Source organism: Pipistrellus kuhlii, unplaced genomic scaffold, assembly GCF_014108245.1.
Source record: "Pipistrellus kuhlii isolate mPipKuh1 unplaced genomic scaffold, mPipKuh1.p scaffold_m20_p_15, whole genome shotgun sequence".
In the NCBI taxonomy this organism is placed as follows: domain Eukaryota; kingdom Metazoa; phylum Chordata; class Mammalia; order Chiroptera; family Vespertilionidae; genus Pipistrellus; species Pipistrellus kuhlii.
Window position 1 is genome coordinate 28,777,701 of NW_023425460.1, and position 16,105 is coordinate 28,793,805.

At 39.5% G+C, this 16,105-nt stretch overlaps 1 protein-coding gene across 3 annotated transcripts in view; it reads right to left on the bottom strand.

Annotated features, from left to right (window-relative positions):
* Positions 1–5,678: 5,678 nt before the first annotated feature.
* Positions 5,679–16,105, bottom strand: part of BLNK (B cell linker) — a 55,665-nt gene continuing 45,238 nt past the window's right edge. For all 3 annotated transcript variants that reach the window (XM_036438705.2, XM_036438709.2, XM_036438708.2), the window contains 6 exons: positions 14,234–14,318; positions 12,894–12,925; positions 9,901–9,977; positions 9,037–9,120; positions 6,735–6,890; positions 5,679–6,068 (listed from right to left, as the gene is read on the bottom strand). In XM_036438705.2, coding sequence (XP_036294598.1) covers positions 5,949–6,068; positions 6,735–6,890; positions 9,037–9,120; positions 9,901–9,977; positions 12,894–12,925; positions 14,234–14,318 — 554 coding nt within the window. In that variant the 3' untranslated portion in view covers positions 5,679–5,948. The remainder of the gene's footprint in view (positions 6,069–6,734; positions 6,891–9,036; positions 9,121–9,900; positions 9,978–12,893; positions 12,926–14,233; positions 14,319–16,105) is intronic.

Here is a 16,105-nt window from a genome sequence, read left to right on the forward strand (position 1 = left end):
ACTAATATGTGGAATCTAATGAACAACATTACCTGAGGAACAAAATAGAAATAGAGGCATGGTTACAGGGAACAGACTGATAGTTGTCAGAGGGGAATGTGTTTGAGGGAATGGTTGACAGAAGGTGAAGGGTTAAATCCCCCACCCCTCCCCTACACACACACACACACACACACACACACACACACACACACACAAGAACAACATATTTATACCACAGACAACAGTGTGGTGATAGCCAGAGCTGGAAAGGGAGGTATGTGGTGGTGGGCCAGGGGGGATAAATGAGGATGGGAAGAGACTGCTTTGGGCAAGGTGCCCATGATTCAGTGTGCAGAGGATGCTTTGTTGAGATGTACATTTGAAACCTGTGTGGTATTGTGAATCACTGTCACCCCAGTAAAATTTTAAAAATACATCTCAGAACAGCCAAACCAGTAAAAATAAGTAAATAAGTAAATCTAGTGTTGAGATACATACTTTTTACTTAAAGTTTTAAAAGCAGTTTAAAAACACTTCATGCTTCAGGTACTCTAGGTAGTCACTTTTTCTGACTTTGTTAACATGGATTATTCTGAAGAAGCAAACCTTTTTAGAGCTACTTTATTGCCAGAGCAGATAATTAAAAAACAAAACCCTCTATTATTTCTTTTCTCTCTGCTGAAACTGAGCTAAAGATGCCTTTACAAAATACGATATTCAGTAGTTTGAGGTACTTATTACAACTAGAAGAGTAAGTTTTATTTTTGCAATCTAACTTCTGAATCAGGAATTTGTTTATCTCCTCCCCCCACCCTCCTATTTATCCATCTCCCTTGAAATGTGGGCCTCACTATTTGGCACTAACTTCAAAAAAGTTTTAAATTTTTACAAAAATATATTTTTATATTTTTATTGATTTCAGAGGGGTAGGGAAAGAGAGAAATATCAATGGTGAGAGAGATTCATGGATTGGCTGCCTTCTGCATACCCCACACTGGGGATCAAGCCTGCAACCTGGGCATATGCCATGACTGGAAATTGAACTGTGACCTCCTGGTTCATAGGTCAATGCTCAAACTCTGAGTCACTGGCTGGGCAAAAAGTTTAATTTTTAAAGTTTACCATTTAAGCATTCAGTAGTATAGAGTCATATAATAATTTTAAAGAAAATTAGAAGAAAGATTTGTGGTAATTATGTTACTGCAAAAAATTACATGTCAAAATAATATATAATATAGTACTATAAAATTAAAGTACAAAATATTTTAATATCGCTGTTTGCCCTTTATAAGAGAAGTGTCAGAGATGGAAGAAAATTAGTAAAATGTATATGGAAATAATATATAAATTAATAAATAACATGGTATGAAAACAGACATGATGTAAAAATTATAAAAACTGATCAATAAATTAACATGATTTAACAACAAAGACATGATACAAAAACAAAAACATGATCTAACAGCATTGATAAGAACAATGACTGAAATTGATTAAACAGTATTTGATCTTCAGATTCATTCTATCAATGACACTGGCTTCTTTTGTCTTCAGAGGTATGCTGTACCAACAGTTAGTCTTAAGACATATTCTGTGGTCGATGTCGCTTTCTTTCAGCTTCAGAGGTATATTGTGCCAATAGTTGGTCTTCAGATACATTCTGGTGTCATGTGTGATTGGTGCCAGTGAGAGCTTTCTATATAGCACCCATGTGCGAGTCAATGTTTATTTTTAAACTAGTGGCCTGGTGCACAGATTTGTGCACATTGAAAGGAAATTAACCTTTATCGGATTAACCTTTTAAAAGTTAAAAGATAACTTTAATAATAAATAATAGATTTTCTTTATAAATGTTTTTACTTTTCATAAATAACTCAAAAAATAGATAAGATAGAGGCAAAAAAGTAAATGCCTGCAGAGCTGAATTTAAATGCACAAAAAAGCTCCAGCTGTGAGTCTCCACTACAGGAATTTAAATGCGGTCTTTTAAAGGTTAATTAGAAGAAAGATTTGTGTGGTAATTAGGTTACTGCAAAAAGTTACATGTCTAGTACATACAATATAGTATTATAAAATTAAAGCACGTGTGTGATTGGCGCCAGCAGGAGTTTTATATGTATCTTGCATAAGTGAGTCAGTGTTTTTCTTTAAATTGCCAGTGCACATATGTACCAGCTGGTCAATTAGTCATTGAATAAAATTGTGATGTGGTTTATGTTGAATGTCAACAAAAACAACCAAATTCACGATCAACAATGACAAATCAAAACACACGTGCAATTGGCACCAGCAAGAGCTTTATATGTATCACGCATGCACGAGTCAATGTTTGTATAAATTACCAGTGCACGTCATACCAGCTGGTTGGATGGATGGTCAGTCACTTAGCTTATATATAAAAGACTGGTTTTGTTAAGGGATCAGTGAGGTTTTCCAGTAAGGTGTCAGATAATACATAATGGGCTTTCGTAGGCTATTTAGTAGGCTATTTAGTCTCTGTCATGACTACTTAACTTTATCATAATGCAGAAGCAGCCATAGATAATACATTAGTAAATGACTATGCCTGTGTTTTAATATTTTTTAAACATAGGCAGTGGGCCAAATTTAGCCCATCAAATAATTGACCAGGCTTTGCTATCTCAAAATTTTGCTCTTAAGCTAGGATTTTTATTAAAAACATGTTTGCTATAGTTTCTTGTGATATACATCACCTATATAAAAGTTACAAACTATAGAAACCAAAATATATGTAAGGTTTCCAATGTTGATGTGTTTAAAAGTGAAGAACTAAATGTAATGAAAGTAATGACTTGGGTGAAGTAGATAGGTCATTTGTGTGCTGAGGGCAGTGCAACTTAGGGAGGGATAATTTTTTTGGGGGGGAGGAGGGATATTAATTTCTGATTTTTAAAAAATAAAGTGTTCCTTTTTCACCACTGACAGCTACTTGCTTAACTTGGAATATGTCCCATTTGTGTTAGGGTATTGGCTCTGTTCCTGGACACAGCAATTTTCTAGTATCCTTGTTTTCAGCAAAATCCTTGACTTATTATCGAGCAAAACTTGTTGGATTTTCAGGGCATTATTTGTCTCTGGTTAGGAGTTTGGCATTAGCAGAAAATTTCACTATAATGGAGAGTTGAAATAGCATCAGCTTGATTATCAATACTTTGATGTTCATTGATTCAAATATGCTTCCCTTAATAACAGGAAAATTGAGAAATAGTACATGTCTGTTTCAAAGCTGTTCCTGCTCAGGGTGGGGCTCCAATCTGGAGCGGGATGGGGGCTGAGCCAGGGTGGAGCCAGGAGGGCTAAGGGGGTGAGTTTAGCCACGCCCCCAGCGAGGTTCAGCACACTTCCGCTGCAGAGACAGCGCTGCTGCTGTCAGGGTTGGGGGGGAGGATATGACCCTGGGGGGCCAGTCAGGCCTGCCTCCACATGGGTCTGGAGTTGTAGGGAGGAGAGGCATGTTTGGCCCCAGCGGACGGGGCCTGGCAGTGGCAGGCCACCGGCCCCAGGTGCCTCAGGGGTGCTGACTGGTTGCCTGCGTGCTGTGAGTGCCCCTGGCGGGAGTAACGGGGGAGAAATCAGGAGTTGGAGGTGCAGCCTGCAGCTATCCCCAACGCTGGGTCTTCTCCCCATCCAGTCAGCCTCCCTGTCCCCCCAGGGATGTGGGGGCTGGGATAGGGTGTCTGTGCAGGGGGATTGGAAGAGCTCTTGGTGGCCACTTACCTCTTCCTTCTTTGCAGCCAGTAAAGACTTCTTTGCTCCTGTCAGACACTCTCCTCAGACCTCTGAGAACTGGCTCTCGCCCCCTGCCCCCTGCTGTGCGTGCAGCCTCCTGTTGGTCTGTCAGTATGCAAATTGGTCGTTACTGGGACACCATAATGGACAATTAGCATATTACCTCTCTCTATATAGATAGGAAAGCCTATACCACCTGCAGAGGAGAGTTCTAGAGAAGTATAGAGGCCACCCTCCAGTGGTGAGGGGTGGGGGGGACTGCTGTCTTGGGTAAGGTGTTTCTCCCAGTTTTGTAGAAGAGTGGATCCTTTGGCAGAGATTGGCTTAATCTCCAAGAAATTCTCATAGCTTCTGCTCCAAGAAATCCACCAACGGTGCTGAATATCAACCAACTGGATTAATATAATCTCATGGCTACACACTTCCATTTAGCTGGGTGGAATAGGCCACTTGGAAGAGTAGAGAGGTGATGGGGCAGAAGAGGTTGTTATGGAGCCAGGATCACTGTAACAAAAGGAACTAGTGAGGATTTACTTAAGTAGAAAATAATCCCTTGTAACCTTGAGGTACACTGATGAACTAGAAAGGTCATACTAGACGCTATAAATGAATGCTTTGTTTTACAAAGATAAACCGAGTTTTCCCCTAAATGGTGACTTATCTCTTTTAGTACGTTCTAAATGATTGTACTGTTTTTCTAGAAGGAAGCAAGAGTTTTCCAAACAAAATTTCCAAAACCCATTTGTATCTGATTTCATTGTCAAAATGTATATTAGTTTCCTGGTGTTATCATATTGAAGTACTACAAGTGGGGTGACTAAAAAAAAAAAAAAAATTGTCTTCCAGATTCGGAGACTAGAAATCTGAAATCAAGGTGTCAGCAGGGCCATATTCCTTTCAAATCCTGTAGGGAAATCCTTGCCTCTTCTTAGCTCCTGGTGTTTACTAGCAATCTTCAGCACGCCTAAGCTTATAAGTGCATCACTTGAATCCTCTGTCTTCACATGTTGTCTTCCCCGGGTATCTCTTCACTCCATCTTCCCTCTGTGTATGTCTGTGACTGTGTCCAAATTCCCCCTTTTCATAAGGAAACCAATCATATTGGATTAGGGCCCACCTTAATAACCTTCATCTGTAAAGATTCCCATAAGGTCACATTCTGAGGTACTGGGGGTTAGGACTTCAATATATCCTTTTGGGGGAACACAGTTCAACTCATAGTCATCATGACAGTATATGACATTTAAAAATACACTTTTTAAATGAGGTGGAGTCTGAGTTACTCTAAAATCATTACCTTCTAGGCTTTCAAAATCATTTCAGAGATTGCTGTATTATCCAGTGATCAAATACTTCTTCATGTTAGATTTATCTTAGTGTATAATTTCAATGCTATCTAAAGTCAAAGTATATTTCATTTCTGGGATGAGCTACGATCTTGGATAGGGCTGCTCACAATGGTATATCTTCAGTCCTTAGTGCTCATCAGTTTGCTTTCCTGCCCTTGTTCTGTGGATGTTCCCTAGTTTTGTTTTGTCTTCATCTTACTTTGAACCGCATATCAAGTTTAGGGTCCATATAATAGACATACATATCAAAGGGGGTATAATTATTTTAATAAAGTTAACAACATAATCATGGACAGAAACTTCTAGAAAGGTCATTTGTATATCTCCCACAGTTGGGAGTACTCACAAAAGAGAACCATCACACCCCCCTTATCTGTACTTATAACTAAACATTGTATTTTATCATCTACAAATAAAAATTAAAACCAAGACATAATTGTTGAGCATTGTCAATAGATGTCCTGGTTACATTAGTGCACCAGTGACCAGTGTACTGGCCTAAATTTCCAGCCGCTTTTGTTTTATCCAAGATTACGTTTTTCTTACTTTGAGAATAGAGTGTTATTTTCTTACATGATTGAAAATACTTTACACACGTTTCTTTTAAATAAAAACATTTATTGGGAGAATATTAATAGCACAATAACTCAGTCTCATTAGATATTAACAGTTCTTCAGGTCAGGCAACAGAACAAGTCCATGTGAGCTTCTTCTAAAGAAATGGATGATCACTCCAATAGCTATCTCCGTCTTCTATTATATTATTGGATGATTCATCATCCAAAATATGAAGCTTGGGGACTTTTTCTTAAAAGGAGAAGTAGAGCAAATATCTGAAGCAATGATGTTGAGCTCCTTTTTAAAAAATTATGAAACTTTAATGGCATATTTCAGTCTTGTGGAATCCTTTGTGTTATTTTGACTGTCAATAAGAACCAGGGGACTATGTTGATGATTCTTGATAATTTCAGCAACACTTCCAAAGTACTATAGCAAGGAAGGAAACATGGGTGAATTATAAATTGGTATTTATGTTAACTTTGCACTTCACTCCACCATCTCCTAGCATTTCCTCAAGTTAGTCAAAGCTATGAGGTCCCAGCTGACATTTTACAAATAAATAAAAATAAATAAAAAGTTTAATTTAACAAAGACTGTAATCTTCAAGGTGGTAGACCTTGGCCTTTCTTATATTTAATAATACTAAAAACGTATAGTCTAATGCTTCAACTCAGGTTTTTGCATCTCTTCTGATCCTTATCTGGTCACCCACCTTTTGGTACTGTATTTGAATTGAGATCCTAATTCTTGACTTAAGAGCTTTGGACACTGATCTTGATTTCTATAACATTAATTCTAGTTGACATTTCAACTTTGATTTTTATGTTTTCCTGGACTGAAATACTGAATCAGACTGACCCCACTAAATAACAGGGTAAAAGGACCAAGATGTAGTCTTTACGTCATATCAGTCTTTCCTCCTTTTTGTTCTCTCATAGGATATTACTGCCCCAATATAGTATTTTATCTACTTATAACATGTGTGCAAGCCTTAGATCAAGTACTTTTGTATCCTTTCTCCTCATCTCTAATATAGTATGATGCCATTGAGTTCAAAACATAGAGAGTTGTATTAAAAGAGAAATTACTGACCTCTTCACCATTTTTTTTTCTGCCCAAAGCATATTGTTTTGTTGCTTCAATAAATCGCACAGGGATATTGTATACTCGCTTATTAAAAAATACAACTAATGTATATGGCTGTTTGGAATCATGACCAGAGCTTTTCCGAATGAGGAATGATCCATCCTGTTTATTAAATGAAAAGCATAATTATGGTTAGTATTACTTATAGTTCCACAATTTAGAAATAAGATTATGAAAAATAGCTATGTCATATTCAAAATACAAGTATTTAGTTATAAGTTTTTCTATTTTTGATAAGTTTATTTTATTATTTTCCAAGAAAACACTTCAGTAAACTACATATTTATACAAAATATAAACTTATATTTTATACTTATATATATTTAATGCACTTTTTGATGCTCTAAATAAAGATATTATGTTTTAGAATTTAGAAATGTGTGAAGGGACACAATAAGATCAAACCTAGAGGGCACTCTTGAACTAGGAACCATGTCCACAAGTTTTCTGTGAATAAAAAACTGTTATCAAACAAATTTTACTCAAAAGTGCTTGTAATAAGAAAGTAGAAATTGGGGGTAAAAATATCTCAGCTGATGAAAATTCTCTCCTCCAAAACTTAGATTGAAGCAGATAAAAACTGAATTCCAAATTGAAATTCAAATTCCAAATTGAAATATTTTATAAGATATTCTAGAGTCATAAATTCAAAAATTATGAACAAAAGGACAAAAACCAGGAAGAAAATGCAGCAACAGTTGAACAAATTCTGCAAAGAAAATAAAGAGAGCTGGCTGGTGTGGCTCAGTGGTTGAACATCGACACATGAACCAGAAGGTCATAGTTTGATTCTGGGTTAGGGCATTGTGCCCAGGTTGTGGGCTCAATCACCAGTAGGTGTGCAGGAGGCAGCCAATCAATAATTCTCTCTCATAATTGGTATTTCTATCCTTTCTCTCCTTCCTCTCTGAAATCAATAAAAAAAAAAAAATTTTTTTTAAAAGACTAAAAAAAAAAAAAAAAAAAAAAAAAAAAAGAAAAAGAAAGACAAACCTGTCTCAGAAATGAAGAAACAATTACAAGATGCCCAAGGGACAACAGCTTCTGAGTGAAGGTATGGAAACCACCCAAGACAGAGGGGTGGGAGTGAGGGGAGATTAAGAAAAAGGAAGTACAACAACAGGGTCAGAGTGGTTGGAATGGAAGAGAAAAAAAAGGTCCAAAATGCATGTTATTTGATTCCTTGAAGAAGAAAAACAAAACAATGAACCAGAACTATTCTTTGAGACTATAATTTAAGAAAACATAATGGAAATAAGAGAAAACTTAAATCTATTTATTGAAAGGCTTCCCTAAACCTGAAGAAAAAAAAATTGACCTGGAAAGCAACTCAGAGACATATTCTGGTAAAACTATTAAACTTTAAAAACAAAATATCTACAGAGTTTTAGACTAAAATATCAAATTACATATATGGACAAAAAAATAACATTAGCCTCAGGTAGAACAAGGCAATCCAGTGGAGCAACACTCAAGCCAAGGATTTTATATCCAGCCAAGATTTCCTCCAGGTATCAGGCTATGAAAAAACAGTTTTGAATGTTCAAGAATTAAGGGAATAATGTAAACACTGTCCTTCCTGAGACTATAGTACAAGGTGAACTTCATCAAACAAAAAGAGGTAACTGGGAGAGCCAGCAAAGGGAATGATGGAAAGCATTTAATATATTTAATTATAGAGTTAGGACTAAAACAAAGGTGGCAAAAACAGTATGTAAATATTACATATCTTGACAAGGGGTGCAAGTGGAAATAAAAAACAGCAGAGGAAAAGAGAAAGAAAGCGATATTGGCACTTTAATCTTGGATTGTTCAAATGGTCCCTAGTGTTCCTATATGATTGGATTTGGATGCTCCCAAAATCTCTTTCAAAGTACTTGGTGCCACCTTGACCTCAGCCTTTTATCCCATGCCCTGGTCCAAAGTAGCCTGTTCCTTTGCACTCCTGGATGGATCTCATGTAGCACCAAGCCTTTTAGAGATCTTCCCTGGAGCATTCTTTTCTCTCACTGTAGGGAGAGCAGAGGAACCTATGGATCCTTGTGGCAATGAAAGGACAAGTAGAGATGGAGGAACAAAGAGGGAGATGCTTGAAAGAGAGGAGGGAATGGCTGGTCCTTCTGAGTAAGTAAAGGAAAAAGATCCCTGCATCCATAATTATTGCAGTTTTTTCATTAGCACTTTATTAGGATGACAACTGAGCCTGTGACAGGCTGAGGGCAAGATAGGAGATTCTGAGCGGCCAAACCTTGTTTGATCTGTATAATGCCTCTTCAGCAGACTTTCGATCACAGGCACCAGCGTACCATGGCTTACAGTGCATGTCAGCTTCCTGCGAAATAGAGGGGATTGCTAAGCAAGGGATGGTCCTTCAAAGACACCATACCTTCTGTGCATGCATGACAGAGTCACATTTTGCCTAACTACATGTGAACCAGTATTTGTCATGAGTTTATGCTTTCTTTGATCAATCACAGAGTTATATAGTTGACTTTCCCTTCTCTCCTCCCCTCCCCCCAATTTGGCCTTAGATGCTGACCTTAGAAATTGAACCTAAGAACTAAATCCTGCTAGATTCCCGAACCATTTCTTTCTTTCTTCTAAATAAGTTATAATCTCCCTTTCCATTGTGATCTCGCTACTTTTGCTTTGTAGAGTGCTTAACAATTTCAAAGTGTTTTCACAAATGTTATTTGATTTGATTTTTGTAACTACTTTGAAGGCAAGGAGGATAAATGCTGTCATCCCTATTTTACATTTGAGAAAGCTTAGAGAGATTTGCCCAAGGACAGAGAGGTTCCCTTACTGTGCTGCTTCAGTGTTTTAATATCATATATAATACCTCCACAGATCTTTCTGAGAAAATTACATAGTTTCAATAGAAACTAGGAGGAACAATAGAAAACAACACATTTCTAGTTTTGAAGAACCACAGGTTGTTACTTAGGGTATCTATCATAGAATACAAAATGGAACAAATGGAGCAAGGTCTTAATACCTGGGGGGGAAAGTATTCTGTACCCAAAATACTCAAGCTACACTCTAAACCCTCCCTCTAAGAAGACATGACCTTTCTGCAGTTTACAGGTAACAATAAAAGTTCATTTCATACCTGTTCCGACACACTGGAATTCGATGAAAAGCTGGGTAATGGGCCATCCACAATTGGGCTACCCGCTTCTGAAAACCCTAAAAGGGGTTTGGAAAAATCAATGGATCTCTGTTATTTCTTGAGCAGTTCCTATGCCCATACTTCAGCACCATGGTAGTTGCTGCAGGGTACATGCACACTGAAAAGTTACACCCACCCACCAAATCCTTAAGAGCAAGGGTTCTCAAAGCATAGCCTGAGGCTGCAGGGAACCTCCAAGGTCCTTTCAGGGGGGTTTCCATGTCTTTTTCACATACAAAGCTCTGGGAAGCCCAGTTTTCTTCCTGTACTTCAACCAGAAAAACGTAGTGCAACAGACTGAACGTAGAGGCAGATAGGAGAGTCCAGTTGTCTCTATTATTCCAGACGTTAGAGAGAACTTAAAAAATGTAAGACAATGCCACTCTTCCCATGAATAGTTTTTGTTTGGAAGATACAGTTACTTTTCATAAAAATATGTTATTTATGTTAACATGCAATGAGTTTACTAGATTACTAAGTGTGTTTTAAATGCCTTTTAACGAATATATTCAGTATCAACAGAGAGATAAACCAATGTTTTTGGGGCCTGATTTTAAGAGCGTTAAATGGTGCCAAGGCCAAAATGTTTGAGAATTGCTGCCTTAGGCATAAATTCAGTCTAGGAGTGAAGACACACGAAATAGAGAAAATTCTTAGCTGGTGTTCATTCATTTGTTCATTTGTTCATTCATTCATTCATTCATTCATTCATGATTATGGGTATGATCAAGGCATTGGGATTACTAGTATACAAGTCCACAAAACAGCAAGATGCCCTGTCCTCCTGGAGCTTACTCATAAATGCTATGGAGAAGAATAAGCAGGGAAGGGGGCCGGAGATAGCCTCTGACAAATAGTAGGTGTAAATACGCTGGTCAGGGAAGGAAGGCCTCACTGAGGTGACACTTGGGTGAGATCTGCAAATGGAGAGGGAGGAGGCATGTGCCATCCCAGGAAAGAATGTTTCAGGCCAAAGGCACAGCAGCAAACACAAGGCCTGGCGTGTGTGAGAGAAAGACAGGGAGCCAGCCTGTGCCCAGAGGGAGCCCCGAGTGTAGTGAGGAAAGGAGAGAGCAGTAAGGGGTAAGGTCAAGGAACCAGGCTGGTAGGACTTGGTGGACCCCTTGACATGACTCAAGCTTTCACAAGCATGGTATGGGAAGCATCTGGAGGTTTTTGAACAGAGCAGTCATGTGATCTGCGCGTCTTTTTAACAAAATCACACTGGCTACGGGTCTGGACATAGGAGAGGGCACGAGCAGAGGGAGGAAGCCAGCTCAGTGTTCTGCAAGCCCAGCGGGAGATGAGGGTGGCCTGGGGCAAATGGGGAAGAGAGTAATGGAAGCAATGAGAGTTGGATTCCAGATATAATTGGAAGAAATAGCTGGAATGTGTTTGAAGAAAGCAGGTGAAGGGGTCAGGGTGACCAGAGAAACCAAAGTTGTCCTTAATTAAAAGGCAAAGTCTGCAGGAGAACAGGTTTAGCTACACTGTGTGCTTCCGATCAAAGTGTCAAAATGTTCACAGGAGACAGCAGGATGTCCAGAGTAACAGGAGGGAGCAGGAAGGGTTTGGCCGGCCCAGCAAGGTTGGATCTGAAGGAAGGACCGGCTCCTCCCCACACCCTTGGCGCCAAGGGTGTGGGGAGGAGCCAAGGAGAGTGAGCACTCCCAAGACACACACGTACAAGGTGTTTGGTGGTTCCTGCAGTTTGGGCATTGGGAGTTCCTGGCTGACATTTTTAGAACCATAAATATGTGCCAGTCCTGTTCTGTCCTCCACATCTTAGCTCATCTTGTCCTCACAGCCCTTTGTGGGAGGAGCTCTCAGACCCATTTTGCAGAGGAGGCCTTCCCTGACTGCCCGTCTAAAACAAAGGTTCTCACTGCCCTCATCACTCTCTTCCCCGTGCTCTGCTCCCTTGCGATGCCTTTCTTTCCAGTGCGTTAGCATTTACTGGATGTTATATGATTTATCTGGTTGTTTATTTTTTCCTGTCGTCTCCAGTAGAATAGAAGCTTCATAAAGGGCAGGGACTCCTCTTTATTCGCTGCTGTTATTCCCTGTGTCCAGAACAGCACTTGGCATTTGGCAGATGGCCAGTAAATACTAGTATTTACCAAGTGAGAAAATAACTTTGGGTTGGAAACAATAAAAGGTATCATAAAGCTTTACACAGTGAAACATAGAATTTCCACAGCCCATTTTCACTTTGTGTTCAGAATTTTTAAAACATTATGTTTAGTATATGTTTCATATAAGATGAATACAAAATTGGATTACCACCTAAAGGTCTGATTTCTATTCAGTATAAATGCACAAAAGTTTTTGGCATATAACAATTATTTTCTGTATTTAAATTTGTTGAATCTTGATTATTTTGGAATATTTTCCAAATTATTCATATTAGGTAGAATTTGTTTGTTTGTTTCCTTCATTAAATAGAAAGCAAATCAAGGCTTGGATAGTAATGTTCTGTAGGCCTAACTTATCCGATTCATGTATTTTTAGGGTGATGTAGTGTTTGCCTGAAAAAATTATCCAGATAATTTCCAGATCTTTTTAGGGTACCTTTTGCAGATCAATTTTGTGATCATTAAAATGTATTTTAGATTTAATTTAAATAGCTATTATTTATTGAGGACCTTCCATGTACCAAGCACTATACCAGGTACTTTCTAAAAATTGTTTTAATTAATCTTCTTTCGATTCTTCTAAAAACGAAAAAGTAAAAATTATCTCAAATCTACTTTTCACAACACAACTCTTTGAAAAACATTCTTGGCCCCATTTCACAGATGAAACAGGCTAAAGGGGATACCAGGATACTAGGATCCTCCCGTTGGAGGTGGCAATATTGTGTTAGAACCCAGGTGACTCAGACAGGAAGATCCACTACCCGATATTACCCTTCATGACTCCATAGTACTTACTTGGCAGAGGGATGGGTTTTTGGTGGACTTGTCTGAAAGGAAGAATTGAAAAATTAATGGAAAGGCAAAGCACAAGATGAATTAAGTTTGACTTTCTGTTTACAGTGAAGTCTCTATGAACAGTCCCACCACCAAGGAATCAATAGGAATCACCAGGGAACCTGATCTAAAGGTAGGAGAGGCACCAAAACCTTCACAATAAGAACAACTGTTCCCTTTACTTTTGAAAAAGGAGGAGCCTTGACTGAGACGCTATATTTTAGTTAATTAACTTGTTGTGGGGTCGAACCCTGGGCTCAAAATAAGACCACCGGAGGCTCCCTGATTTCAATAAATCCTTGCAGCTTCTCCGGCTAAGGTCCCCAAAAGAAGGGAGAGCCTCCTGTGGAGGACAAACCTCCTGCCCCTTCCAGGGGGTCCCTTTCTCCTCTTGCATGAGGGAGAGCCTCCTGCCCCTGAGGGGTCCCTCTCTCCTCTCTTTCGGGTATCTCTCTGTGGGCCTCCAAATGTTGTGGGGTCGAACCCTGGGTTCAAAATAAGACCACCGGAGGCTGATAATTTATTTAAAAAAGCAGGGCAGCCGCAAGAGTACCACACGCAGGCAGACCCTACACGACTGTGCGGCTTTAGGGACAGGTAGTTCTTTTTAAAGGTTCTGAGAAGGAAAGCCCCCATTCTAAAAACAAACTGTTGTTTGGAATTTTCTGCTGTTCTTCCTAGATAAAATGTTGCTTTCTAGTTTGCTTTTGCCCGTTTGAAGAATGATGAAGATAAACTTAGCTGTCTGACCTTGTAGGCCCGAGACCAGATATACCCACAGTCTCAATACCATGCCAGGTGCATTTTTTTTAAAATTGGATAGAATAGCATTGTTTTCGAGGCCAGCATCAAGATAACCACTAAGTGTACATAGGGCTGGCTCTTTAATGAAAAAGAAAGTTCTGCCTGTAACCTTGCCCAGAACTTGAACTCATCCTCCCTAAGCCCATTGCGCGATGAACAAAGCAAGTAAAGTGAAGGTCGAAGTCAGAATAGTAGGGTTAAAATTCAAACAGTAGTTTTTACCCAAGTATGATTGCTACCATATTTCAAACTAAGGCGTTATATTTTAGTTAATTCCACTAGTTAACCTGCATATTAGGTCTCTGAGATTCTAAGCAGTTCTTTTAACGTTGTTACCTACTTAAAAGCTAAACACCCTTTAAAACTTAATTGCAAAGCAATGGCATGTCAGATCTTTGCCGAGCACCACAGCACGTGCCACCGTGTGGCTTAACAATGTAGGCATCAATGCCCGCAGCAACAAGCGGAGACACATTTTTAAAGGAAAGGATTCTCACTTCTGGGCAGGAGGAAGCACCGGTGACTGCATAGCTTCTTGCCTGTGACTAGACCCTCGGTGGCGTTCAGCAGGTATAGGTTTTTCTGCATCAAAAAAATGCTCATATTAGAATGAGAGGGAAATGTCCGTCCCCATGCCCAAACCGAGCAATATCAACCGAGGAGCCCTGGGTTTGGTCAGGTGTCTTCCTGTGAATGTATTTTCACCAGGGTGCTCTCTGCTTGTGCACCTGTCAGTCTGATGATGTGTTTGTGCCATTAGACCAGGACTCCCAATCCCCAGTGTTACAGGCATACCCTGCTGCCTGTTCTTATCTCTTAGCAAGGAACATGGGGGCTGACCCCATGGGATTTGGACCTTTAAATGTGTGAGTTCAGGCAGGAGACAGAGGTGAGCAAGACAGAAGGTAGGTTTTAGCTACCTGCCTCCTGCTTTCTATGTGGCCCACGCACAGGTGTTACCACACCCTGGGTGTGTCTTCATTAGGCATAAGATGCAACTGCAAGGAATTTCTTAACGATAAGTATAATAGTAAGATATGACACTTAAAAAAAACCAATCTACTCTTTTTTTGAAAAATTAATTCAGCAAATTCAAGGTTTTCTCTAAAGCAATGTTCACCTCTGTTACATTTCACCTTGCTTTCCTGAGGGGTGAGGAAGAGGAGGAGTTATAACTAGTACACAGGGGAACGGGCATGACCCCAAATGTAAGAAATTTATGTTGAAGCCCATTGTGCATTGCAGCTGAGCCACTAATAGGTGTGATTTTAGATTATTTAATGATTTATCCTCCCTCGAGTTTGGTCTACTGTGTTAAAATCTGGGTATGACCATGATGTTTCTCCTGCATGGGAGAAAGGTTGAGAAGTATTGCTCTCCTGTGATAGGAATAAAAGCAGTAAGATGCTAAGCAGTTCTGGGTTTTGTGCGGAGCACTGAAATTCAGAATGCTTGGGCCTCTGAAGGTCGCGCTTCAGGTTTGTGGCAGGTTAGGCCGAGCTGCCATGGAGATGTTTTGTTCACAGCCTAACAAGCTGGTAGTTTCAGAAGGAGAAACAATGGACACATCAGGTCCCCACAGCCTTTGGCCACACCTGGTTGGCCCTGCTGTCCTGGAGGCTGCTCCCCATTTGGGGTTTGGATGGCCATTGCCGTGGTATTGAAATAAGTCACCAAAGAAATGGCATGCCAAGCTTCTGCACTGGGCACGCTTTGGGAATGCGGACATCTGGGCCGCATGGAACATGCCCTGAGCCCTGGCTGAGGACAGCAAGAAATGGAAGGACCACAAGGTAAAGGCATCAGCGGAGAGGCAGACGAAAGCAAAACGTCAGGACGAGTGTGATCTTGGAAATAGCTCTTGGGGGAGAAAAGATGTGTGAGCCAATGGAGAAGCCTATTGCAGAAGTTAATGATTAGAACAATTAGCAGATGGGGGAGTTGTAACGGACATTCAGAAAATGTCCACCGTCCATTGTCAGAGAAACCAGAACACTTTGTGTAGATCTGCCCTTATTAACTCGGGAAATGATGAGAAGAGCACTCCCTAAGCTTTTAACATTATATCTTCAAATGTGGAAGCAAATGGGTGCAGAAATTGAACTCTTATATGGTATTTTAAATGTTGAGATTATGGATAATTCTTACTTCTTTCTGTTTTTTCCCCCTAGGATTTTTCAAATACAGTTTTTTTTGAGTGGTAATAATGTTCTAATAAAAAGTAAATGTAAGGTTCGAGGGATATGATAGAACAACAAAAGGAAAGCATTTGAAGATGTATTAAGACAGGCATTTGAATTCTGAAAACATTATCTTGAAAACTTAGCAAAAGGACTGATACATATCAACAGGTTTTTAAAAGTTTCGTT